This window comes from Parasteatoda tepidariorum, chromosome 4 (assembly GCF_982258835.1).
Source record: "Parasteatoda tepidariorum strain Cologne lab strain chromosome 4, Ptep-v5.0, whole genome shotgun sequence".
NCBI classification, from domain to species: domain Eukaryota; kingdom Metazoa; phylum Arthropoda; class Arachnida; order Araneae; family Theridiidae; genus Parasteatoda; species Parasteatoda tepidariorum.
Window position 1 is genome coordinate 122,064,877 of NC_141758.1, and position 27,561 is coordinate 122,092,437.

The 27,561-nt window shown below is 32.4% G+C and overlaps 1 protein-coding gene across 6 annotated transcripts in view; it reads left to right on the forward strand.

Moving 5' to 3' along the window:
• LOC107445196 (nucleoside hydrolase) overlaps window positions 1–27,561 on the forward strand; it is a 51,161-nt gene that overhangs the window by 22,471 nt on the left and 1,129 nt on the right. Inside the window, exons 1-5 of one of the 6 annotated variants that reach the window (XM_043050880.3) lie at window positions 16,169–16,315; window positions 17,442–17,585; window positions 22,950–23,149; window positions 24,359–24,647; window positions 25,638–25,774. In XM_043050880.3, the coding sequence (XP_042906814.1) occupies window positions 22,955–23,149; window positions 24,359–24,647; window positions 25,638–25,774 (621 nt within the window). In that variant the 5' untranslated portion in view covers window positions 16,169–16,315; window positions 17,442–17,585; window positions 22,950–22,954. Of the gene's footprint in view, window positions 1–16,152; window positions 16,316–17,167; window positions 17,586–22,949; window positions 23,150–24,358; window positions 24,648–25,637; window positions 25,775–27,561 lie in introns of those variants that run through there. The other 5 variants (XM_071182879.2, XM_043050882.3, XM_016059540.3 and 2 more) reach the window with 5 other exon arrangements.

A 27,561-nucleotide genomic window follows, 5' to 3' on the forward strand; every position in this document is an offset into this window, starting at 1 on the left:
CTTTTGGATCCATATTCGATAATTTAAAAGTTTTGAATATTTATTCTTTTACGAATATTTATTATTTTATATGAGAATTTATTGTTTCACGCCGAAACTTTAACATTAATGAACATTTTATTGGGAAAGTTTTGTTTAAATTGAACAAGCTGTTATTGGGTAATTTAATGTTTTATAGTAATATTATTTCTATTTTTCAAATACCTGATTGCAGTGGTTTTGTCCTATTACTTGATTAAACGGTAAAAAATAGGACTCACAACAGCTTTTATTATGTTTGAGTCAGCAAATAGGTTGTCTAAAATGATTGTCTTTTTGAAAAAGACGTCACGAGTCTTATAAATGTCCATTAAATTAAACTTACCAGTCTATTAAACTAAACTTTTAAACTAAAGTTTTGAAATAAATTATTAAGGTTTAACTTTCTACTATGCACACTATAAATTTCTATCAAAGATTTCAAATCAATCGATTGATAAATTCTGAAAAAAAAAAAAAAATTAGACTGTCTCTTGTTTTAGGATTAAAAGTAAATCTTCCTGCAGCTATAATTTTCTCTCTTCTTTCAGTAAATGTTTTAAAATGATGTATGGCAAGAGAAATTCCAACTCTAAGGGGGGGGGGGAAGGGTCCTAATATATAATCGTCGAATCTGGTAAGTCCTGCGCATCACTTTAGCTTCTTAGTTGACCTTTTCAGTTAAGCAGTCATTTAAGAATCACTTTTTATTGCCACTTTTTGCAAACTTTTTAGTTCAATTACAGAAAATTCATATTAAAACGGCTATGAAAAGCAAATTCAACAACAAAAATTTGGCTGACTTTATAAGAATTTTATTTATAAGGAAAAATACTATTTTGAAAAATGTAAATTCTTAAGAAACTCTCCGAATCTTTCGATCAATTCTGGAGGATCGAAATTTTGAATTATAGTGAACCTTCAATCGGTTCACTATAACTAATTTTTCCGAACCTCTTGTGACACATTATTTAAATAAATGATCCATAAAAATAAATTGATTTAAAAACAATATGTAGTAACAAAAAAATGCGTCCACTTTTATTTTTTATGACGTCTTGCGTACAAAAAATTTAGGGATATGATTATAGTAGAAGTAAACAAGAAAAAATGCTTATGGCTCTACATTACAGACAAAAATCAACAGATGCGCATTTTATGTAGATATTTCGAAATGACCAAAAAATGAAGAATAAAAAATGAGTCGAAGACAGAAAAAAAGTTCATACTGTCCTCTCTTCTTTTGATTTACTATATCCACAATAAATGATATTAGCAAGCGAACATTTCGTTCACTGTATCCGGAAATTCACTGTAACGCGGTTTGACTGTATTTTAATTAAAATTCTGTTCTTTAAATTCTTTCAGCATTGCTGTATGTTTATCATTAAAAATTAAAAAAGAAAAAAAATATTTAATTGGTTATTTAATTTGGGTCTATATTTTTTTTCGTTGACTCGCCATGTGGCGAATGATTATTTTCAAGTCTACGTGCTAAAAATAACGCTCGTATTAAGGCCTATTAGATTTAATAACTTGTAATACAATGTTTGGATTTGCAATTCTATTTCGATTTTCCTCGATTAAAATATACATTTAGAATATACTAATGATGATCACCCATTAAATCATCCGTCCTACTGCGATACCTATAGAAATGAAAGCATTAGCCTCCCCCCCCCCTCAAAAGGACTTATTTTCAATAAACTTTATTTTGAGGAAGTTCGCTATAGATGTTTTGCCTCAGGAATTAATTTTGCTCCTTAACAGCTTCCCTCATTATCACGAGTTAACTCGGGTATATTATATTGCAAATATTTATTATCCCGATTATACTCGGGGATAGCAGAACTCAATACGTTTTGTTTCGTTGTTTGTATATAACGATGGGTTGATGAACATAGAAAGAAAAAAAAAAGAGTAAAAAAATGTGGGTTCGTGAGCGAAAATAATGCGGATTATTTTTCAGATGATGTGAACAAAGACTAATATTTAGCTTTTTTTCATTGGCCCGAGATAATTTGGGATAGTAAACCTGATGGTAGATTAAGTATTTTTTTTTAAATAAAAAAATTAAAATTTCAACTTAGAACTTGTGTATTTGTCTTAGTTCCTTGCATTTGTTAATGAAATAAAAGAAACGTGTTAATTTTTTGCATTTTTTTTTCTTCAAAAAAATTAGTAAGGGAAACTGTTAAGAGATGCATCCAAGTAAAACCTCAAAGAGCTTCAAATATATTGAGCAACATTTGATATAATTTTATCAATAAAAAAAAAAAAAAAAACATTCTGAGATATTTTTACACAGCGATTTCTGGCGCAGAAATAGATTAATCCTCGTAGGGCAAAGTTTTTAATGATTAAGAAAAAAACATAAGAAAAGAAAATTCTATTCAAATAATATTTCGGACAGTTTTATGGCTCATAAATATTTGAGTCTACTGGTGATGAGAACACAATAAACCACAAATAAGTATTTCAGTTTTATGTAGTTATTAGGATTAAATGGAAAAGGTGATTTACAGTAATGGACAGATTTTAATTTAAAAATGCAATTTATCTTATTTATGAGTTTTCTGTCTTCTACGTAAAAATTGCATTTTTTCTCTTGTTCTCAGAAGGTTGAATGTATGGAAAAGTAGGACTATATCCTTAATCTTATCCCGGGTTTCGAGAAGTCTCTGCTTTTCGAATGACAACTCTACACGATTGGGCTATCTCCGTTCGTTCATTTATAATACCCTTTTTGGATATTTTCCTCTTGCCTGGTCCAATTATAATGCAAGCTTTAATTCATTTCAAAATGTATTACCTAAGCTAAAAAAAAAGTCAAGAATCAAGTTCTTTTTTTATTTAAGAAACTACCAAATAGGAGAGCGAGTCATTAAATGTCGCTGGAATGAAAAATCGCGCCAAACGAGGTTCTTTTCGACTCTGAAGGAACGACCCATCTACTCTTAATATTGGGAGACTAGATAATTTCTCCAGTTTTACATCTCAATTGTTTTTCTTTCATTGTAGACTTTTATTTATCTGTACTTGTGTATCTGGCATAATAACTGCCTTTCGCATCAGAAATGAAAAATTGTTTTATCATAACTTCCTGAGCATTGAAGTAAATGCAGAATTGGATGGGGGCTAAAATGGTGATATGAACGAAAAGTCGGGATTCCTCGTTCATTTTAAGAAAATGAACTCCTGCGCTATACAATGAAGTCTTTAAATATTTTGAGTCTTAAATGCAGATCCTATTTATCACTGATTTTTCGTATAATCGATTGTCGAGAATTTAAAAACATTGTTAAACGTCAGACCGCAGAGAGATTCTATGCAAGTTAAGAAAAGAAGATATAGAATTTAAGTAATCATCCGCGACTGCAAATAGTTCCGTTGTCAAATATGCTTTCAAAACAACATAAATACTTTTAAAAGTTAAACACGTCAGGCAGAAGTCGTGCTTTCTTTTACGATATATATCATAGAATAATAATAATAAAAAAAAAAAAGGTTATACTTTCGTAGTCTAAATATAGCGACTTATTTTGACAATTCAGGAGAACGTTCATTCTTGAAAAAGAAGCAATGACATGACGTTGCAATATCAATGGATTTCCTTGGACCACATAAAATGGAGCGTCTTATGCCCTTAACAAATTAAATGCGAGATAAAGATTATTTTACTTTTGTTTTGTTCTGCATTTTTATAAAGCCAAAGAACGAGAACGTCAAGGGTGATACCGTTCAGAAGGTTAAAGAGTACTATGAACCTACGGACCTCATCGGGTTAAAGAGTATAAGAGACGGGGGTGCGCTCCTGAAAATGGAAAGGAAGAGCGACACAAAAAAAGTTTTAGAAGGCTTTAAACGAACCCCGTTGAGCAAAGACCTGGAGTGTCTGGAAATTTAGAGATTTAAGCCACGAGCCATAATTTATGAGGTTGAGTAGACTTTGAGGGAAGAGAATCTGGTTAGAAGAAACTAATAGAGAAATTAATGAGAAAGAAGTGGAGGCTTTTGTTCTCAATCAAATCTAAAAAAGGCGTTCATTGGGTAGTTCGTCTTGACCCTAGTTCTTTCGGCAAAATTGTCAGAAAGGGTAGCGTCAGCCTCGGCTGGCACACCCACAAAGTCAAAGAATACCTTGCGCTGCTATAGATGCAATAGGCTCGGGCACTCAGCAAAGCATTGCGTGGAAACATGCGCCAATTGCTGCTCGAGTGGGCACAGAAAGAGTGAATGCAAGGAAAAGAGTTCATGCATCAACTGCGTCGAGGCAGTATCGTTTAGGGCATAAAACCAACCACAGCATCAAGGCTGTCCCTCGAGCCAATGGGCAAAGACCATGATTCAGAAACGAACGAGATACAGAACTTAAGCCACCTACTCCTGATTTGTAAGCCAAACTCAGGCGACTCATGTAATATCAATTTTTGAGCTTCGCTCAACATTTTGTATTTTGAAATGTGTTTTAAATTGATTTTAGCAATTTAATGTTTTAAATAAAGCATGGTTCTGGGGCAGGAGGCCTTGCGGGCCTTCTGGTCAGAGAGTGATTGGAGTTCCTGGTGGCCGCTCGACTGCTGTCGATCCAGGCTGGTGCCGAGACTCGACGTCTCCGCTTCCACCCGGCTTCATCGCGCAGTGTGTTTCCCTTCCTTGCCTCCTTTTGCCATCCGGCGCGAGCGTGGCTCGGGGCCTTGTGCCTGAGAGTCCCGCTTCTGCTTGGCCTCAAGTACTTTGCGGGTTCTTTCATAACGGCGAGGCATCAAATTACTCTGCTATATTATTATTAATATTATTATTACTAATATTTGCCTGGGTCGCTTAAATTCAACTCCTTACTTTTGTTGTAAAAGAACTGCAAGAAACAATGTTTATTATTCTTTCATCAGTTTCCTTATATGGAGAACAGAAAGACGCATATTTGTCATGATTTTTAGACATTTTTATTTAATTTTCATTGCTTGTTGATTATTTAATAAGTTTAGTTTTCCTCCTTTCACACGATTTAAGAAACTGTGCAAAAAGGAGGCTGTCGTTTTAAGAGTTGGCGATGTCGCCATTATTAGCATATAGTGGTAGTATAAAACTCATCATGGATTTTCGGCCCAACACATCTTAATTATGGATGTAAAAAATTATAATTGTCTTAAGGAAATGTATTTCTTCCCAACGGACACAGGGGAAGCATGGATAAGAGATCCAAAATTGGCGAATTATCGAAATATAGCATAGCCAAAGCAAAGCCAACCCCGCATAATCAATATTGGGTTTGAAAATACTTTGGCGACCACGAGTCGCCAACAAAACTGTGAGAATTATAATAACCATGTAACGGATACATATTTGTGGTAAGAAATAAAGAGTTGTAAATAGATTTTTGTTTCCAATTTAGTGAATGAATGAATCATACACATTAGTATTGAAATAAAAAGTGAGTCATTACATAGATCAATAAGAAAATAATAAAATATTTTATGCTCGCTTAAAATAAAAATTGATTTAATTTTAAATATAATTCGATTAAGATGATTAGAAAAATAAGTTTAAATCAGTAAAGATATTTTAAAAGGTAGGAAATATGTAATGCCAATTGTGGCATCACAGTTGATATACGTTCGCACTGAGAGCTTGGCATCCATTTGGCGTGCACTTAGATGCCAACAGGCTCTCACAACAGAGATAATGGTGTTTTCTTAACTTGCAACAGAGTGTACTCTTTTTGTGTTAACCTAAGAATTAATATTTTTCAACAGTCGTTCACTGTACTTATTAAAATATATTCTATCGAACCTCGTAAACAGATTTTAAATCTAAAGTGTGTTTCAAAATGCTAGCAGCATTCAAATTTCGAAACATTTCAATAAATGAAATTAAAAAAAAAAACTATTTTTTAAAAAAATCAGTTGCTTTGTAATAAAGAACTTGTGTTCACATAAAATTCTACATAGATTGACATGGAGGAAATAAAAACCATTAAGAAAACCTTTAAACAAAAGAATAATGAATGAAGTGAAGTTTAAAAATTATTCATAGTAAAGATGAATCCAGAACTTTATTTGAAAGTAGAAATTTGATTTAACCTCGTTAAATATTTCTAATTTTTCATAGACCCATTAATAATGTCTCTTCTACATATTATGACATACATATTTGTTACGCAATTATAAAACATTTTATTAATCTGCTACTTTTCTTCTACTTCGCTGTTTTTATTCCTTCACTCATCCGTTAAAACAGTTTCGACAAACTATAATTATAAACCTCTCGAAAGCAAATAATAAAAAAAAGCATTTAAGCTTTTCGTTTACATGCGAATAGAGCTTAAAGCAAAACATAATATTTTTTTTTTTTTTTTTTTTTTTTGCCTCCCGCTTAATAAGTTTTTGTGGGATTATAGAATAATTTATTCATATATTGTTTCGGCTTTTTTCTTCTTCTTAGCTTCAGTAATCTTTTCTTAACATGTATATTTCTAAATATATATTCTTCTAAAAGCACTCAGCTTATCTTTTTTTAAAACTTGTATTAAATTTCCTTTTTATTTATCATTTGTTTACTTTTCCCGTAAGGCTTGTAGATAGTGAACTGGAACTTCTGATCGTTCAAGTTTGCTTCGATAAAAAAAAAGAGGCATCTTAGATTTTATTTTTCTAGCAAAAATTATATTAATAGGGTTTTATTACGTAAATTTAAAAGCTGGATAAGTTATACGTCAGTTTAAAATTTTTTATAAAAGCACGAACCTTTTTTTTTTTGTTGATACAAGCCGTATAACTTAAGGGACCAATTATCCAATAGGATTACTTGTTTTAATCGCACACTTGTGCAATGGCGAATCAAATGGCTTTAAAAATGTCTACGCCATTTTGTGTTTGTTAATAAACATGTCCTTCGCAGTTCAATTTATTTAGTTTTAAAAATTTAGAATCGTGGGCTATACATTTATGAAAAAATATCGATAAACGATTCAATCCTTAAAACCTGCCAGATAATTGTAAACATTATCTAAAATTTCTATCATTTGATTGAATAATAAGGCTGTTATCAGAAAAACTGCTTAATAGCTTTCGTTGTAGAGTGCGCAAAATAAAAAACGGATCACACTGCTTAACTTTTGATATAATGATCGGATTTTCACGCAGTAAGACTCAAAACTTGGGCAGACGATGTTTTAACAGACACAGAAACTATACTTTCTTCGAATAAACCTACCTTTTTTCGGACTCCTTCGAATAAAACTACCTTATTCGGATTCCTGTCCCTCAAAATATGCGGGATAGTCGCAATCTGGGAAATGGAGTTGTTTACATTGATTTACCCCTACTGTTGATTTTACTTTTTGCACATTTTGCAAAATCTCAAGAATTTTTTAAGTGAATATAATTTTTTCAGTGTTGCATAAAATTACAAAATTCGTTTATTCGAAATCTACTGACGATATCGAAAGTGCTCCAACATTGATGTTTTCGAATACGAAAATAATTTCCGTATGGTGTGAATGAGAGTGAGTTGGGTACAAGCCATTTATTTAATACTATGATGTTTGATTTATTTGTACCCTTTTAAATTGTATGGGAAATTTCGATTGGATGCAAATAACCTTCACACAATTTTCTGGGTTGTTCGAACAGCCGAGTTCTTGGAGTGCACAAAACTGAGTACGCAAGTAAGAGACTTGTTAAAATACGAATAATTTTTGTAACAGCGGAAAGATAAATTCATTGCAACTCAATGATAAATTAAAACTCTTAATAGACTGTAAAAATAGTCACACTTGAAATGAAGGTACAAATAAAGTAAAATTGGATGTTTAAATAAAATCCTATCTAACTCGGATCCAATAAACTTAACTAGATTCCAAACTAGAAAAAGATTCAACCCAGAAAAAGAACAACCATAACAAAACTGCATTTCGGTACTCAAGGTAAAATTCACTTTTACCATAAAGTTTTGGGGAATACCTTAATAGCAAATATTACTGCGAAAATTACGTTAAAAATGGATTTTACGATAAAAATGATTTTTACGGTAAAATGGAAATGCTGGAGGGTTACCACAATTGATCTGGAATTTTTTACAGGGTAGGGAACTATAAACAAATTAATGTATGATGATATAAGTAGACACTAAACTAAAATCAAATTAAAAAAAACATTCAAACTAAGGATTCAAACTATCCGAGGTTACAAGAGTTAATAAGAATTCATCATCATTATGAAAGATTATAGCTGCATTTAAAAGAATAACATAAGAATACTTGGTGGATGCCCCCTTCAATAATTTGATATTTTTTAAAAGTCCCTTAGACCATTGTCTAATTAAATTTACCAAAATTAAAAACAAAAAAAGAGGTCTTTTCTGCACGTATTTAGCAGACATAGTTTTTTTCTTGTGTTAAAGTGAGGCTACCACTAAGAATACCAAATTCCCAACTCCGTTCACTTGATTATTATCTGGAGGTACCTTTTGATAGTCGATAATTAATTCCCTTCTATGGCGACGTGATAATGAACTCGTCAACATCGATGGAGGGATTTAAGAGTTAATTTGCTCACAAAATACCGCACTAAAATCGGGTATGAGTAAAGACGATTCTCCGGGCCAATAATAGAAGAAACAGGGCAATCATCCGCTAGAGGAATATAGAATTCTGAGTAAAGACCCAATCGCTTACATAGGTTAGGAATTTGGTATATAATAATAATCTTAGTGGTAGTGACGCCTAAAGAGAATCTTCTTAATCTTCCCCTGCGACATCTTCTTAATGAGAAATAAGTTCCTACTTTTTGATCTCTTTCTTTAAATCTGGACACTGATCAACATATGTGTAAAGAAAATCGCTCGAAATGAGTGAACACCAGAAACTTTTCCTTATTTATTTTAAGCCTAATCTTCATCTCGGAGTTGGAAGAGTCATGTGTTAGTCAAGAAAAAATAAAAGTGTTGCTATGTCGATATCTAAACGAATAGAAAGGTTAGGTATCTTGTGGACCCCTAGATCTTTATTTTTAACGAAAATTCTAAAAATATATATATTAAGGTACGCGGCGGCGGTCAAGCGAAAAACAAAACTATAACAACTCCTCACACTGCATTAAACTAACAACATTAAAGGGTACTTCACTCAAAAAAAGTAAAAAAGAAAGGGTTAAACAAATTTTAGCACAAAAAAATGTTGGATTCAGGTTTAAACTAGATTTTAAATCAAGTTCAATTCAATTCGTATCTATCTATGCAGGTATCTCGTCTTCTGGGTTAGTTTCGCAGTTATGAGTTAGCTATGAAATCGAACAAACTCTTTAGCACTAACAATCATCAATATGTCGTAGAATGGTTCTTAAAAACTAAATTGACATAAATTGCTTTTTTCAAATATCCTTAAGAAAAATTATTAACCGTATCACTTTTCGATCGGAGGGCATTCTCACACGTTAAGAGTCATGCACAAATAAGCCTTACATCAGTGCTTGACACCCGAGGCCTATAGTATCCCTTCCATGGGATGGTTCAAAAATTGCATAAAAAGCAAATTTTTTTTAACAGAAATAAATTTTAAGTATTTTTTTATTTCCAATGACTTACATTCTATTATATTTCCCTATCTATTGTAATACCTGGTAATATCCTCTTTCAGATAAGTCTTGAATAACAAGGTGACAGAATCCTACTATCGACGATCGCCTTTTTTCAAGGATGGCCCCAAAAAATGCAAAAAAAGCCTAAAGAAATGAATTTTAAAAAAAAAATTTTTTAAATATTCTTTTATTTTCAATGAATCCAGTTATATTTAGCAATCTATTATTTTAATTGAAAAAAGCTTACATTTAAATATTCAACAATTTTAAAAACAACCCGAAATGACTTATTTTATTTACATTAACACAGTAAAACATTTCACAACAAAAGATGCCAAGTATTTATATTCTTAACTAAAGTCCTTTATTTTCAGATCTGATAAGTCCATAATTACGAGACAGAAAAGAACGAAACTCGAGGACATACAAATGCTGCTGATGTTTGTTATCATCAAAAGGTTGGATGGTGCATATAATTATGAAATAAGAGATCAAATTCTGGGGATTTTAAAGAGAGAATTTCATTTTTAGATTTAGAAATTTCAATTAAAATATCACGTTTATGGATCCTTTAAGTTTTTGCCCATCATGGAAATGGTTTTTGATCCTCGTTTTTTCAACAGAAGACATTGAACACGGCTTCACATTAGGAGACACTCATTACATCTTCAATCGAAACTTTTCTGAACTTCAATAGCCTCATTTGAATGTTTATAAGGTTTCCAGTAGTTTGGAATTTAGTTTACTTCAAGTATCAACCTTTCTTTTAAAAAAAGAGCAAACAGCGGAGCTTCATTGTAGATAAAATATATTAAAAAAAGTTATGAAAATCCCCATTATTTAAAAATATAATTCCGTTATTGTTAAATAGAACACTATGACTCAAACCATAAATTTATACTAAATATAATTGTTAGAATTAAAATCTCTTAAATATTTCAAAAAGTCCCTTTAGTTTCTTGACATCTCGTATTGCATCCTCATTTTGACTTTTTTAAAACCTTAAAATTGTTGCCGTTCATATAGATATACATTTTCACGAAATGAGAAAAATATTTTACATTTTTTGATGAAATGCTTTCACCCAATCGATGATCGAATCGCTTTATTAAATTATAAAACTTACGCTTTCGATGCTCAGAAATTTCTACGCAATAATTGCTTAATATTTTATTTAAAAAAAAAAAAAAAAAGAAAGATTCCGATGAGTTTGGATGACGACTGTCGAATGACTGAAGTACTAAATAGTAATTAAACTTTACCTTTCAATTTCATCCATCGCATTCATTAAAAGTAATTTCGTCGGAAATTATTTAACCCGAAGGGAGAAGAGAAAAAAAAAACGTTTTTAATTTTGTTATTCAGAAGAAGTAGTTAATTTCGAGACAACCATGCCTTATTTATTTATTTTTAGCGACACACTAATTCAATGATGAGTTTTGTATTTTATGCTAATCATAAAGAGTGATCTTTCATTTGTTTCGTTAAGTCTTCCTTCGCATTCTGAATGCTATTGTTGAAAATTGACTACATTACAAAGATTCTTCTGTGTCTGTAAAATTTCCATCATTTTCTATCAGCAACAATATGAATTTATCATCATACTATCGACAACTGATCACAACTACATTTGAACTAGCTAAAATGATCAAATTTTAAGTGGAACTCCATAACAATTCGCATTCAAATGGTTTCCTGAAAACAAAAATAATGTATCCCCAATTTTATGTCATTTTCATCCTAATGAGGGAGGAGGCTGTCTGGAACAGAATAATCGCTACAAGTTCACAACTCTTATAAAAGTAACTGAAAAACGGGTGTTTTGTCAACTGGGAGATTACTTTTCCCATTCTCAAAAAGCGTTTGGGCAGTGACCGTTGATTGCGGTCATCTTGTTTTGATTGTGTTACACATTACCACCGTTGGAGGCAGAGCCTAACTAAGGCAGGGACACACCGGCCCCCACCCAAATCGAATAGATAGTTTATTTTAAGTTTCTTTCCTCAATCAACTTTTTTCAAACAAAATATCAATACAGTGTAAAATCCGTCAGTTTTATGTGAGCTTCTTCATTAATCTATCGTATGAGCACAATCCATGGCTTTCTAAGGCGGAATTCAGGTAAAGTTTCTCGATGATGATGGACCCATCAAAAGCCTGTATCCTCTGCAGAGGAATCCCAGGTTCGGTAGCCCGAAGTCGAGCACTTTATGGTAGAACCGTTTAACGAGGATCAAAACCGCACACCCTCGGTCCCTACCCGGACTGATCCAAGTGGTCACCCACCCGCAGCCAGTGATGCCTGATTTCGATGATCTGCTGCGTCTTATAAAGATCAGTCCACTAACGGGATTAAAAGAAAAATAATTGTTGGCACTCAGTATCTAAATGTTTTCCTATTTTTATCTAACTACTTTACATTCTGTTTTTATCATTCTTTTTGGTAATAATTATTTACTAAATTTTAATAATGAGAATCTAACAATTTGACGGGTACCTAGTAAAATATAATTTGCATAAGTAGTAATAGTTTGTTTTTGCTTATTTCACCTCCGCAAAGTTTACATTTTGCACATTTGATTGTTCAATGTAGAATTGATAATAACTTTTAGACATTTATTCTGTTAGCGCAGTGTTATTTAAAATTTCTTACTCGAAAATACATTTTTTTTATTTTCACATTAAAAAGTAATTTGTTACTCTCCTCCCTCCCTATCAAAAAAAATTTCTTTATGAAGATGAAATGTGTTCTTAAAAGTAATTTGAATGAATCAATATTTTCGTTCAGATAAAATTACAAAAAAGGACTATTGACTCGCTTTTCTTTAATTACATATGTATTTTTTTAAGCCATTCAATTCATTTATTTGTAAATTTTTTTCTATCATTTTATTTGATACGAAAAAGAAAATTTTATTCAATTAATCTACATGTTTTTTCGAACGTCTGCTTTATAAATAGATATTATATGAATACATTTGCTTACTGTTCTTAGAAATACATCTCTTCTAATGTAATCATACATATTTAAAAAAAAAATGTGTATTCCACCCAACAGAAAGTTTATTTCATTCAAAATGTCATCATCGGAATGCATTTAAAAATTCTGAGAACAATTATGAAGTTCGATGAATTCATTTAATATCTTGAAACGTTGTGTTTCGTAAAAATATTTTTAACATAAAATCAGGACCCTAGGCCATTCAAATTTTTGGGGCCCTTAGATGAAATTTTTTATTTATTCAAATATAAAAGTATCTTTTCATTTAAGAAAACATACTTAAAATAAATAATAATCCTCTTAAACAGTGACAATATATAAAATTTGATTGAAAGTGACCAGTTGTGTGAGTTTTTTCTAGAGTATATAAACAAACACTTACCTTTTAGTAAAATATTTCGCAATTATTTATTGACCAAATAGAATTACGGACACTAAATAATTATAAAACACTAAAAAAAATTATGAGACACTTCAGTTGAGGCACTAAATAACTTCATTTAAAACGTCTCAATAATGTCAATGTTACCGGCTAAGTGTGAAACACCGGCATTGCATAGAATGCCTGACGGTTTTAGGCAAAGTATGAAATGTGAGAAGTATTACATACTTTGCCTAGGCATTGTATAGAACGCCTAGGCATTCTATACAATGCCGGATGCTATTTAGGCAAAGTATGAAATAAACGTCCTGATGCGAGGTTATTATGTAAATGATGTGTATGTTACTGTGAATGAGCGAAATCGGTGGTTGTTAACTTTCACCGGTGAATGTTGACAATCACATAGTCGCTTTGGTGAATGTCCGAAATATTTATTACATCCGATTTGATATTCATTTATTCGTGGATATAATTACATTTATTCGATATTTTAATGCTTACTGACGATAGATTAGAAGAAACATCAGTGTCTGATGGAGTATCGGGCAAATGTATACCGGGCAGTGGCACTTAACCTTAAAAAAAACATCAGTGTAAGGTATACCGGGCAATGGCGCTTAACTAGACCTAGTATGTATTTCGGACATTTACCGAAGGTCCAGTCATACTAGCTCTAGTTAAGTGCCATTGCCCGGTATACCTTACACTGATGTTTTTTTAAGGTTAAGTGCCACTACCCGGTATGCATTTGCCCGATACTCCAGACACTGATGCTTCTTCTAATCTATCATCAGTAAGTATTAAAATATCGAATAAATGTAAAACTACCGGTCATTCACAGTAACATGCATTTCTCAGAAATAAAAATGTTATTCTGAAAAAATACTGCCATTGAAAAACATTTATTCAAATTGTGGAAAGAAAATTAAAAAGTTCTGCAAAACGAAATTAAAGCCTTTCTTATTCAGGGAAACAAAATTTTCATATAAAAAATAAGAAATTAACCTACTTGTTGCAACATGGCAGGCTTGAATGACATTTTGAATTGCATTTCATTAAATTTTATTAAATTTTTTCATTTCCATGTAGCACAGTAAAAAATAATTTTTGTTATTAGTCTAAAGTCATGAGCCACGCGTTAAAAGTCACGAGCCTTGAGTGATATTTGAAGCGAATCGGAGGTGTATTTTATACTTTGCCGGTATCTCATTTGGCAATCTATAGAATGCCTAGGAAATATAAATCATTTCATACTTTGCCGGCTAATTTTAGGCATTCTATACAATGCCGGATTTCATACTTTGCCGGTAACATTTAATTCTTTGCTTCTTGTTTAAGCAAGTCTCAACTGCTTTCAATTCTTTCGCCAAAAGGACAAATTTGAACTTAAAAAACATTGATAAATATCATAATGCATAATAATACTTATGAATAATAACTAAAATAAGTAATAAATAAATATGTAAAAAATTATGTAATAATTATGCAAAAAAAATTATCGTATTTTATTAATATATATTTGAAATAGAATTTTTTTTAAATCATTGTTTTTCTTAATTTTTTTAATTTTATTTTCAAAAAAACTTTTTTAAGGGACCCCTAATCATTGGGCCCAGGCCATGGCCCAATGGGAAACCGGCACTGCATAAAATCGCCCACGCAAATTATCTAAATACGAGAGTCATTTTCGAAAATAATCTTGAAATAAATTCTTCATATTTTCTAAAATATTTCATAATTTTCTACTTATATATTTTGGTAGATTAAATATAATTTATTTTTCAGTTTTTTTTTCTGTTAAAAAGTTTGTTGGAATTTTAATCTTTTTGAAATCTGAAATTGTCCCGTTAAAAATAATTAAAAATTAAATTTCGGCACCCAATATTAAAATTCAATTCTCCTATAGCTGGATTCAGTTGTTTGACTATAAAAGAGCAGTTGGCAATGCGCCAAACATAAACGATCTCTAACGTCAAAAGAAAGGAAATAAATCTTAAATGCAGCCCTATCTATGGTACGGCATACATAAGTGACACTACTTTAGATGCACAAACGGTCCATCACTTTAAATACCAATAAAGAACCCAATGGTTTAAAATATTACAAAAATTAATGTCCTTTATTTATTTTTCAATATCTAAAGAATCAATCTAATGAATACAATCAAACACTTTCATTCATAAAATGCATGCGCACATTCCCTTGGGGGAAAATACTTGATTCCGTACTTTAACGGATAATCCTGCAGGTTAGCTAGATACTGTGCATATTTTCATGATGTGTGAAATTTCCGTCTCTGTGATTGTCACACTCCATCTTATTCCAATCATTCATTAAAAAAATACTTTCATCCACACATTTTTGTTTAAACTTGTAGTGGGTGACACTTCAAATGTAAATTCATTCATTTAAATAGGGATGAGGGAAAATTGAAATGGAATTTTCCGAAGTCATTGTTTTAAATTTTACTGTAAGCGATTCAGTCTGTTTAAAGATTTCTAACTTATAGCTCTATTTGAACAAAACAAAAAAATAGTTTAGGGCGCACATTTAATTATTTTATACTCGCTGTGTCAGATAAATTCAATAAAGAACATGACGTGGAGGCACGCGTGGTCCACGTCACCAAATCTAGACTTTTAAAGTTGTCTGATACCACGTGTTTTTTTTTCTTCTTCTTCTCCATTCCCACACTCTCCCCCCTATATCGATGTTCAAATTTTCAATCGTTCATAAAATACATTTTATTCATCCACTCAATACAATTTTTCGAACTAGATTGCACTTCATGTTAATACAGTTTTTTTTTTTTCAAATATTAATTCATTCATTAAATTTAATTCATTCATTTTAGATTAAAAAAAACTTAACTTTTGAATAAAAAGTAACTTAAATATAATTTTTCTTTGTTGACCTAAGAAAGAAGTGACTTTAAAAAAAAATATTTTTTAATATGAGTCGTTAATTTATTATTTTTTTCAGATTCATCCATTTGTAAATGAATGGCGCAACATAAATATTTTAATTCTAAATGTGTGATTGCCACAAACTAAACGTGCTTTTAGACATTTTTGCGTAAGAGTAAAACTATTTGCAACCCAAAAAAAAAATTTTAAAAAAAGAGAGAGAGAGAACCAGCATACGATAAAATGCTCGATTTTGCGCCATCTAGTGACATTTATTTCAAACATTTACAATAAAACCACTCCCTGTTCACGTTTACTTAAAAAGTTCATCATTCGATAGAATGAGGGTTGATCCTATTGAAATAAGCCATTTTACTTTAATGTTTAGGCCATAAATCAAATTTTGAATAATTTACTAAGCCAAAATAAAGTGAGCTTTATTTTAATTTTTTAAAAATCTATCTTATTGCTAAATCGTAGTATCAGCCTATCCCAGCATGTTGTCAAGACACGAAAATGCACGCTTTTTAAATATGGCTTTTATTTTTTAATGACACTATGTTCTTTCTTAATTTTTAAATATTTCTCATATTCTCAGAGACTTTCATATAAAATTTTCAATTTTATCTTTATGGATGGATTTTATCTGTTTGATATTTAAAACTTTTTATTATTTTTATTATTGCAAAGTTTTATAGAATGATTAGGCTTCGTTCATCAAATAAATAAGGCTTAACATTCATCATTGATTCTTTTTTCATAATATATAAAACAAGTTTTTCTTCAAGCGATTTAAAGTATTTTTATGAAATAATATTTTATAATAGTATGAAAATCTATTTTATCAAAACATTCGAAACATATTTTAGATATAAGTAAATTTTATTATTTCAAACTGCTATACTTGAAATTTCTTTTAAATACTATCACAATTTTGCAGCAATGCATATTATTAAGTTATTTTAAACGTTCCCTCACACTTTTTTTAAAATATTAATATGTAATAATTGTTATCAATACGTAATAGTTTAGATTGTATTAAAATTCATAATTTAAATATTTTTATGCCAACCTTTAATTTAATATTTAAAAAACTTTATAAATATATTATCATGTTCTTTCAGCATTACTGAATAATTAAGTTTTCACTCAAGATATTTCTACACGAGGGTGATTAGAAATAATACTTTTTTTCTTCTCTTCATTGTTTTTATTTTTTTTTATCAGATTAATCTGTAAAAAAAGAAGCTATTTTAAGGTCAAACTGTTATCTTTTCTGATTGGTAGAGAGAGTAATTTCTTTCACCCGGTTTAGACAAGTACAACGACAAAGTAAATTCTTTTCTCTTCTTTTTTTATTTTTAGACAGAGTTAATTTTATCGTTTGCAAAATTTTCATTCTTTAAGAAAATCAAATCATTCTATAGCTACCAAAGAGCTATTTAATTGTTTCTGTCAGAAAAAAATTTAAGAGAATTATTCTTTACTTATTAAACAAACTTTCAACAAAAAAGATATAGAATCAAATTTATCAGTTCTGATTATGATTTTAACAGAATAGAAATTGATAAAAAAGAAGAATGACTAAAGATAATTTACCCTAGAAACAGAAAGGCATCCATTTATGATTGGAAAACTGAAAATATTTTCCATAAGAACTACTATGACTCGTTTAGCGTCATAAAGGTTTTCATGAACAGGTAAAACTTTTTGTTCTACACTCATTTTGAATTCAAAAGAAATATATTTCAGTAAATGGTTATTTTCTGAGTCAATTTGTCTTCATTATTTTTGAGTACAGTAAAGAAAAAAAAAAAATAATAACCTAATTTTTTTTAAAAAAATTTCTCGATTTTTTCTTTGGACTGTAATTGGGTATAATATAAAAAAAAACACAACTACTTCCACTTAGTAGGAATACCATTTACCATGACGCAATGCTAAATTCTATGCCACTATCCACATAAATCAATTATTAATCAAAAATCGAATATCAATTACTTTTCTTTATAATGCAATAAAATCTGGCGAGCAGATATTTAAACGATCAAACACTTCGTTTGTTTATTTGTGGCTTGAAGTTAGGCTCGCAGAAAATGCCGTTCATGGGTTAAATTTAGTAGGAATAACAGAACCTGTGACGTAGGCTATAGTATACCCAATTGTTAATACACTTTAAAAAATTATTAAAAAAGAGAATGTTCTGAATAGGTAATCATTCTCGAGACTAACTGCGCGTGAATGAAAACTCTTGTATTAAGCGACATTTATTTGGTTTACATTTACTTATACAGTCGGACCTCCATTTAACGAAGTTCGTTGTATGGAAAATTCCTTCAATAGAAAATTCCCATTTAAATACTTGAACAACACAAAACAGGTATAAATACCAGACATAATTAAAATAGCAATGGATAAACCTTTTTCTTTTAAAAAATATTATCTACTATCGAATTATTTCAAATGATTTTATCATATAAGAAGGTTTCCGTTCTCCTTACAATTTATTGCTGTATTGTTTATATTTTTCACGTTGTCCAAATTATCCGATATTTAATTCATGTTTCCAGCTTCAGAATCAACGAAAAGAAAATTATTCATCCTTAATTTCGTGGTTCTCTCTTAGCTGTACCCATATTAAGTTCTTCCTCAAGGAATGTCATCCTCCGAATTTTCTACGAGCTGCCTAAAAATCCAGCTTTGGCAAAACGTATGATTTGTCACATCATAGTTCCACGCATTAGAAATTTCTGTTCTCGTCAATTCATTTTTGGCGTCATGGATTCCTGTATGAAATGCAAACAAAAAGGGATTTTACCGCTTTCTCTAAATAAACCCCATAAAATGCTTCAACACGTTTGAAATGTTAAACAATATTTTGTAAAATAAGAAAATTTCGATCAAATTGATTCGATTGATTTTTTTCAAAATTCGATTGATTTTTTTATTTATTGGCCTTAAAGTCATGGAATCGAACAAAAGGTTGATAAACATCCCAAGTGTTTTTTCAACCGCTTTTCCCCATGAGTGAACATTTTTTTCTTCTTGATTTAACTACATCTATTGTAAGTTTCATGACAGGGCGGTCATAATGGAGCAATAAAGGTGAAAGGCATAATCTCCACTATAGAATTTTAGATAAAAATGTCTTACCTTTTTGAATAATTTTAAAAAAAGTTAATATGAGAAAAATTTTGAAATAAGTTAATATGAGAAAAATATTGAAAAAAGTTTATAATATTGAAAAAAGTATTGATAAAAGTGTATTTAAAATATTGATATTGTTAATATTGAAAAAAGTTTGTATTGATATCAGTTTGTTGAAATATATTAATATTGAAAAAAGTTTTACGAATCCCAGAATCATTATGGGGGTGTCTTCAAATTTAATTAGGCAGTCAAACTGATCACATTTTCCTTTAAAGAAATGCAACTCGGTGCAATATGCCTATTTTTAAAAAAAAAAATTCATTTCTAACGGGAAAAATACATAAAGGGAGGTGACACTAATTTTAGTTACTCATGTAAAATAAACAATGATCGTGAGAATGTTTTGCTCTTAAAAACCTTTAAACACATATTTATTATAACCCTTCTTTAAAAATAATTTTATTTAGTTAATTTTTTAAACTGCGTTCAAAGTGTTAAAGGGTGTGTGAAACAACGTAATACAAATCGACACATCATCTATATATATATTTCTCTTACACGGCACCAAAAAAAAGCCTTATTACAACTCCCCGAATGGCAACGTTAGAAAATCGACCAATGATTTTTGCTAAAAATGTCACATGGCAAATCTAGATGAGGTGGCTCAACATATAGCGCTTTTAAAAACGGAAACAACAACCAGAGTGAGCATTATCAGGTTGCTCCATTCAGCTGCGATAATCTCATACTATTAAGCTAGGCAGAAGTGAGTAGTAGATCTCTATTTTAGTATTTTGTCGAAAGCGCTTTTCTGAAGTACTTTGTACTACTAAATAAGATTCTTTTCACAACACTTAAATATTTACTTTATTTTCTTCAATTATAGAGAAAACAGTTGGCAAAGAATTCTGTTAGGTAAAAAAACATTTAGCTAAAAAAAGAACGAATTCTAAAAGAAATAAAAATAAACAACTTAAAAAATAAAAATGCTGTTGCCAGCCGTAGAATTTTTTGAAAGTTAACTTAGCAACATAAATCAAAATAACATAGAAGCGCAACTAGATCAAAATTATGATACCTGAGCGCTTGACGTAACAAATCCTTCAATTCTATAAGTGTTGTATCACCAAATGCCCAAATTAACAATTGCAATTTCAAATTAATATTGAAATGTACAGGTTTGGAATTTTCTACAGTGAAAAGTTTTCGGAACTTCAATATTCAAAAAAGTATACAAAAGCTAGACGTTAAGAACGTGTCCAATGAGCGAGCATAGCGAGCATTGGATTGCGAAGCAATCCGAAATGAACTGCGAAAGCAGTTCCGGGGGTTGGCGAGCGCCAGCAAGTAGGGGGCGGAGCTTCCTAGTTATTAATAACTAGGAAGCTTCGCCCCCTACTATGATAATTATTGAGTGTATTTAGGGAATCAACAATATGTACAGCGAGAGATAAAATGAAACAATCGGTTCATGGTGAGGATAATTTAGAGTCGCCAACAATGCCATTACTTATAGCATGAGTCGATATATATTAAGTAAATTTATTAAGATTTTTGTTAACTCAGATAGACTTAAGGAGGAAAACAATGTGAGAACCCTTAGGCCGAATCAGGATCGTGGTCCAGACCGAAATTTGTATTAAAAAACTTTTAAATTTATTTCCAGGATCTAATCGATACGCGCGAAATTTGATGATTCTAACATAATTAAATAAATGCGGCTTTTTCGATTTATTCTTTTCTTCAGAGTTATAGATTGCGAATGGAAGTTGTGGCCCACCCTATGAACTGTGTGTTGTGGTCACAAGGCAATGAGCAACTTCTTTCATGGCGATCAGTGCCGTTAAGAAAGAAAGTTACTTCATTAAACACAATCTTTGTAAATTATTACAAAAATATTTTAACTTGAAGTCATTTTGGTGTTAGCGATAATTTTAAAAATCGCGCATAGTTCTTACCAAGAAAATCTATTATTTAGAATGTGTAAAGATTGAAAGTAACTGAGGAGAGAGAGGAAGCTAGAGACAATAGTAGACGCTCATCCGAGCAGGACTATTTTTGTCGCCGATTATATGTTTTAGATGGATACATGTTTAGTTTAGATGTGCTGCCTTAAATCAAGCAGCCGAAGCTCTTTGTGATAATTTAAGATGTGTTACTTTCAATACACATTGATATCTATCCATCCGGTCACGACGAGGGGGGGTTTACTGTATGATTCAAATAGAATACAAAAGAAATTTACTAATTAACATAAAACACTTAACAATCATTGATTGATCGTTTTACAATTATTTCTGTGCCCCAAAACCCATTATTTGAAAAAATAAATATTAAAAAAAAAAACAGAACTGTAGAAGATAGAATATTCTATGTTTCAGTTAGAATATTATAAATATTTATCGATATTTTTTATAAAAATATCTGGAAAATAACCACACATATCTGGAAACATGAATTCATTCTTTTTTAAACTTAGTATTTATTCATAAATTTACCCATTTAAAATACTCTACTTCAAAAACATTACTGAAATAATTGCATTTTGTTCTACAAACAGAATTAGCTTAAAAGTAACTAAACTATGAATAATTATTAGACAAAAATATAAAATTTGAATACAATATCTTACATTACAATATTAACCTATCAGAAATAAAAATAAAAAATGTTCAAAAGATTTGAGTCAAAATCCTGTTTTTTTTTTTGTTTTGCGTACCTAAAACGGAAATTAATTTATTGTTAAAAAGAACAGTCAAAGTACAGTAAAGACTTATATGTCTTGGATAATTTAATTTCAGCATTGACATTTAGTGCACAATCGCCTTTCCTGAAAATACATAATCAATCGTAGTAGAAATTATTTTTAAAATCTGTTCAACAATGAAAATATTTTGCTAGTATTGAGATAACTTTGAAAACACTTATTTATTTAAAGATTCACAAATACATGAAGGTACTCATTACAAAGTGTTGTCAAGTTTAGAAAAAGACAGGACTTTATTTACGTGGCACTAGTTTGTTCGTTCACGTTGCACTAGAGCTGCACAATGGGCTATTGGCGACGGTCTGGGAAACATCCCTGAGGATGATATGCTGGATTCGAACCCGGTTCACCTCATTGGAAGGCGAATCCCTTGAGCGATCATGGCTCACAGTGGGCTATTGGCGACGGAAACCACTCAAGAATTGTCTTCTGCAGAAGTTCCTCCCCTTTATGATCGTTCAGTTCAACGATACCACTGTCCCCTCGCAGACTGGTCAAAGCAGTCAGTGATGATTGTCTTTCTGGACTGATCAGTCACTGTGGGACCGTATTTCACGAGAGAATCCTCTAGAGGGACCATTCACTGTATGCTATAAGGTTCAAAGAGGAAACAGATATGTAACTTTATTTCGTCCACATTAGGTCACAGAATTAAAACATTTAATTTAGTGCGTGTTAATAATGCATTAAAAAAGGAACTGCAATAATGGTACCGAAGTGAACTGATCGTAAAGACAAGGTTCTAAGTAAAACACGGAAGTCAAGCATCACTGGCTGCTGTCAGTAAGCGGGTGGGTGACCACTTTGATCAGCCTGCGTAGAGATCGAGGATGCGCGATATCTGTCTTCGTTAAACTGTTCTACCGTGAAATGCTCAACTTCGCACGCAAATCGTCGGGCTACCAAAGCAGGGGAGCTCTCTCCTCTGCAGAGGATCAAAATAGTGATGGAATATCTTTGGATCATCATCAGGGATGTTGCCCAGACCGTCGCCAATAGCCGATTGTGCAGCTCTTGCGTGACGTTTGTAACATACATACACGAGGCCTAATGTATGTTATAAATCTGGAGAAATAGATAGCATATAACATCTGTCCGCTTTTTTTGCTATACTGTTTTCTTTATGGATCGAGTTTTATTTTTGCAGCATCCATGACAGGCAGGGAACCAGAGTTGCTAATTATCGATACTGATGGTGGAGGGGACGATGCAGTTGCAATTTTGCTCGCTCTTTCAGACAAAAGTGTGGCGAAAACACTTGCCATAACGTGCTGCTTTGGAAACACAAGTTTAGATAATGTCTGCTCAAATATCTTGAAATTGCTGCACCTTTGCAACGAGAAGCAGGTAAGAACTTTCTTGTTCTATTATAAAAGAAATACATTTAGGGGTACTACTAAATAGGAACCTTTCTTTGAATATTTTTTAGCTGTGACGTTTGGTTACAAAATCTGATAAATCCACTTAGTAAAAGTTTTACATCTCTTTGTCAATGTTTAGCCTGTTCTAATCTTTAGTCAATTTTTAGATTCGAGAAATACGAATGCATACGTATGTAAATTTATTCATAACTGTAAGAAGTTGCGCAAAAATTTAAAATTTTTTAGTATGTATGATATTAAGGTACGTTTTAAGAAAAAAAAATTTTTTTTCTTCAAAATTATTCTTTTTTCCACGGCAGGCACTGAACATTCGTCCTTCACCTTGGAAGATGCCGGAAGTGTAGCTCATTTAGCGTTACCCTTGAACTTGAACTGAGGTAAATTACGCAGTACCTGTCCGCGAAGCGGACACTTCACTGCTTCATCTAAGATAGTGCCCGTGGGCGCCTAAAATAATGTCTTTAGAAAAAAGATGTTGAAGTCGTCTGGAGGGAGTAGTGGGCCTGGTGGATTGTAGTGGTGTCATTAAGGCTTGTTTTCTGGTAATAAGGAACGAAGGAGCTGAACCAGCTCCTCGTTTTTAAGAAGTTCTTGCATCTCTCGGAAGATATGAAGAAATCTGGTGGCAGTATGGGTAGCACTCCTGTGCTCTCTGTTCTTTTGTTGTGGCTTTCGACGTGGTCTCGCTTCACAGCCTGTAAAACAGGCAGGATGTTCTCCTCTGCAGTTTACGCAGGTGGCAGGCAGGCTTCTTGGTTTAGTGCACTTGTATGTGAAATGATCACCCGCACATTTCATGCAGGCTGGATCAGATTGGCAGTTCTTTTGTGTGTGGCCAAATTTTTGGCAACGATAGCACTGTAGCGTTACCCGGTGGGCACCTGTGAACCTAAGTCACCGGATGCGAGCAATATTACCCACGCCACAGATATCCGTTTATAGGGTGGGCCACATTCACACAACGGGGAACAACACACAGAGCCCTAAGCGGGATTGGAACCCGCAACCACAGTCAGGCACGTTTACCGCTCGGCCACCTGTTCAAAATCATAGAATGTGAAAATATCCAAAAACAGAACCTAAATTTAGAGACGTGGAAAGAGCATCTTTTTTAAGAAACACTTCTCATCTCAGTTGCTAATTCCTTATTGTACAAAATCCGTTTTTATTGTAGATTCCAGTGCACAGAGGCAGCAAAGGACCACTTTTAAAATCTCAAGTCGAATTGAATGTGTTCGGAACAGATGGTTTCGGGAATGTAGCACATGAATTCTCGACTGGGAGTCTGGAAGAATCTGACCTACCCGCATCTTCTGCTCTGATTACCCTAGCAAGGAAATATCCAGGAAGGATACATTTGATAGCTATAGGCCCTCTTACTAACATATCTATAGCCCACAGGATAGATCCAGATTTCACGAAGAATCTGAAATCCATATTTTGCATGGGTGGAAACTATAAATGTAAGTTATCTGGAGAAAAAAAAAAGTTGGTATAAACACAACAGGTATGTTAAAATTACCGGAGATTTGGAAAATCGCTCAAAGCTAAACAGAAGTTGTTAGTTCGTAGTGTTATGTTACGGAAACCAGTTTGTTCTGACCACGCTTTAAAATGAGTCAGGGCCGCCTTAATAGCATGCAGTACCCCGGGCACAAAAATGCTTTGGGACCTTATAACAGATCATACTACTTAAAATCGAACTAAAAAACTTCCATACATTAAATAAAGCATTTTTGACACATGCATTAATTTGAACAAATTTAAATGATTACCCCAAAAAACTGAATCCACATAAAAACTTCATTAGAAAGTAGAAAATTAGCCTTTTTAATTTTTCTTGGGGATAAACTTATTCAAATTATTGTTCTTTGTATGATAATCAATCACTATTTGTAGAAAGAAAAAACAAAATAGAATATATTTATTTTAAAAAATATATAAGGCCATTTTGTTTTTTCTTAGTTTTTTTAATTACAATTTATAAAAAGTAAGATTCTCAAGGGCCCCCCTGAGTGCTTGGGGCCCTCGGGCGGGTGTTCCGATGCGTAAAGACGGTACTGAAATGAGTTACTAAAATTGTCAACAGATAGAGGTGGTAACTGAGAATAGCTATAAGTTTCATCAACAGAGCAGCATTCTCTAAGGGCTATATCACGTGGAATGTTCTAACATGGAATAGAAAGAGTTGGTTTATTGTTTTCTAGTGAAGCGCGTCTTCTGTTGGAGAACGTTGAAACTAATTTGGGGAAGATAAATTGTTTGCCTTCCTAAGCAGAAAACGACAAACCATACATTTCTATCTCCTTCTGTTTTTCTTTTTCAGATTCCAAAGACTGTCGGTCATTTTTGAGACATTCAAGCTGTTAAGTTTTGCGTTCATCACTCTCCAAAAAATTTTTTTTATTCCTATTTTGAATGGTAGTAGATAATAATGATTTTTCTTCTTTCAGGTGTTGGAAATATAAGTGAAGTAGCAGAATTTAACTTCTACTGTGACCCTGAATCAGCGCACATCGTTTTAACTGAAGCACAGTGTCCAGTTACACTTATACCTTGGGAGACAGTTCCGGAATTCGGAATCACTTGGGTAAACTTTATAGATCTTTTTTCTTCTCAATTAACAAATGCGCATTCTTGTTTGCGTCATCTTGTAAGGGTGACTGTAATAGATGATTTGCAACACGCTCATACTTCTCTGACGATATTCAAACCAAAATGAGATCTGCTCATCTGGCTGGCCATAGAGTCTAAAGAATATCTGGCTAACACAAGCATGAATTAAATAAAAACATATTCACCTTATTCTTCTCTATTATCAGCAGATGACAGTACAATAAGAGGCGTTTATGACTTCCTCTTGATGATCCGAGCTCCAATGACGTCATAGATTGCAGTTCATTTACGTCGCACTTAGAGCTGCACAACGGGCTATTGGCGACGGTCTGGAAAACATCCCGGAGGATGATCCGAAGACATGCCATCACAATTTTGAACCTCTGCGGAAGGGATGGCACCCCCGCTTCGGAAGCCCGACGACCTGCGCGCGAAGTCGAGCACTTTACGGTAGCACAGTTTAACCAGGACAATACCGCACACCCTCGGTCCCTACGCAGACTGATCCAAGTGGTCACCCATCCGCACACTGACCGTAGCCAGTGATGCTTGACTTCGGTGATCTGCTGGGAACCGTGTCTTAACGATCAGTCCACTGCGGGACCACTTAGAGCTGCTCAATGGGCTATTGGCGGCGGTCTGGGAAACATCCTTGAGGATGATCCGAAGACATGCCATCACAATTTTGATCCTCTGCAGAGGGGGTGGTACCCCCGCTTTGGTAGCCCGACGACCAGCCCTTTACGGTAGAACAGTTTAATGAGGACCCATACTGCACACCTTCGGTCCCAACGCAGACTGATCCAAGTGGTCACCCACCCGCACACTGACTGCAGCGAGTGATGCTTGATTTTGTATGACGTCTCAAGAGGACTGCAGGAAAAAATAAAAAAACTTTTGAAATTTGTTAATTAGTTTGAAAATTTAGATTTTCGTTGAGAATAGTTTCTTGTTCGTAATTAAGGTTTATACTAATCCGTTATTTCTATTTATTTTTGCTTTGTTGATGTGTCAAATAAATGCACTTCTATTTAAAAAAAAAACTGTTTCTTCAATATACACATGCGGCCCTTCATCTAGTAAGATGGTGAGCTCTTATAACTTTATTTGCATTTCTGAAGGCTATGGCTATGACTTTCTTGATAGAGGGTAACAAACACAACTTCTACTTGATTAAAAGTTTAATCGTCCACAAATTTTAAGTTTTGTTTCTAACTTATAATGATAGCTGATATCAGTAACAATTATACAATTTGCTTTCAGACAACATAAAAAAATGATTGAAGTTAAAAGCATTAACCTCAATTTCACAACTTTTCTAACTCTAATAGCTTCAAACCACATGGACATGTAGGGTACCTATAATATTGAAGTATGAGAGCCTGGGGAAATGCTTCATTCTGACAGTCCAGAGAGGCACCACAAGGCGACTAAATATAAGAACCATCCGCACCACTTCTTTCCTCAAAAATGCGCATTTTGAAAATATCATGAATATTTTATATTATTATATACGCTTGTTTCTTAAACTATTTTAGAAGTAAACCTCATAATGTTTACCTTTTTTTTAAGGAATGTACAGTATTAAGTATTTTTAATCGTTAAAAATTTTCAATTTTCGAAAAAAGTGGCCACATGTTTAAAAAAAGTAATCACTAGAAAAATTTTGATTTACAATCAAAGATACCAACAATTGTGATCTAGGTTTATTTTCACCAAACAAGACTCTCTAGGGCTGGGCCCATGTCTGAGAGTTTGTAG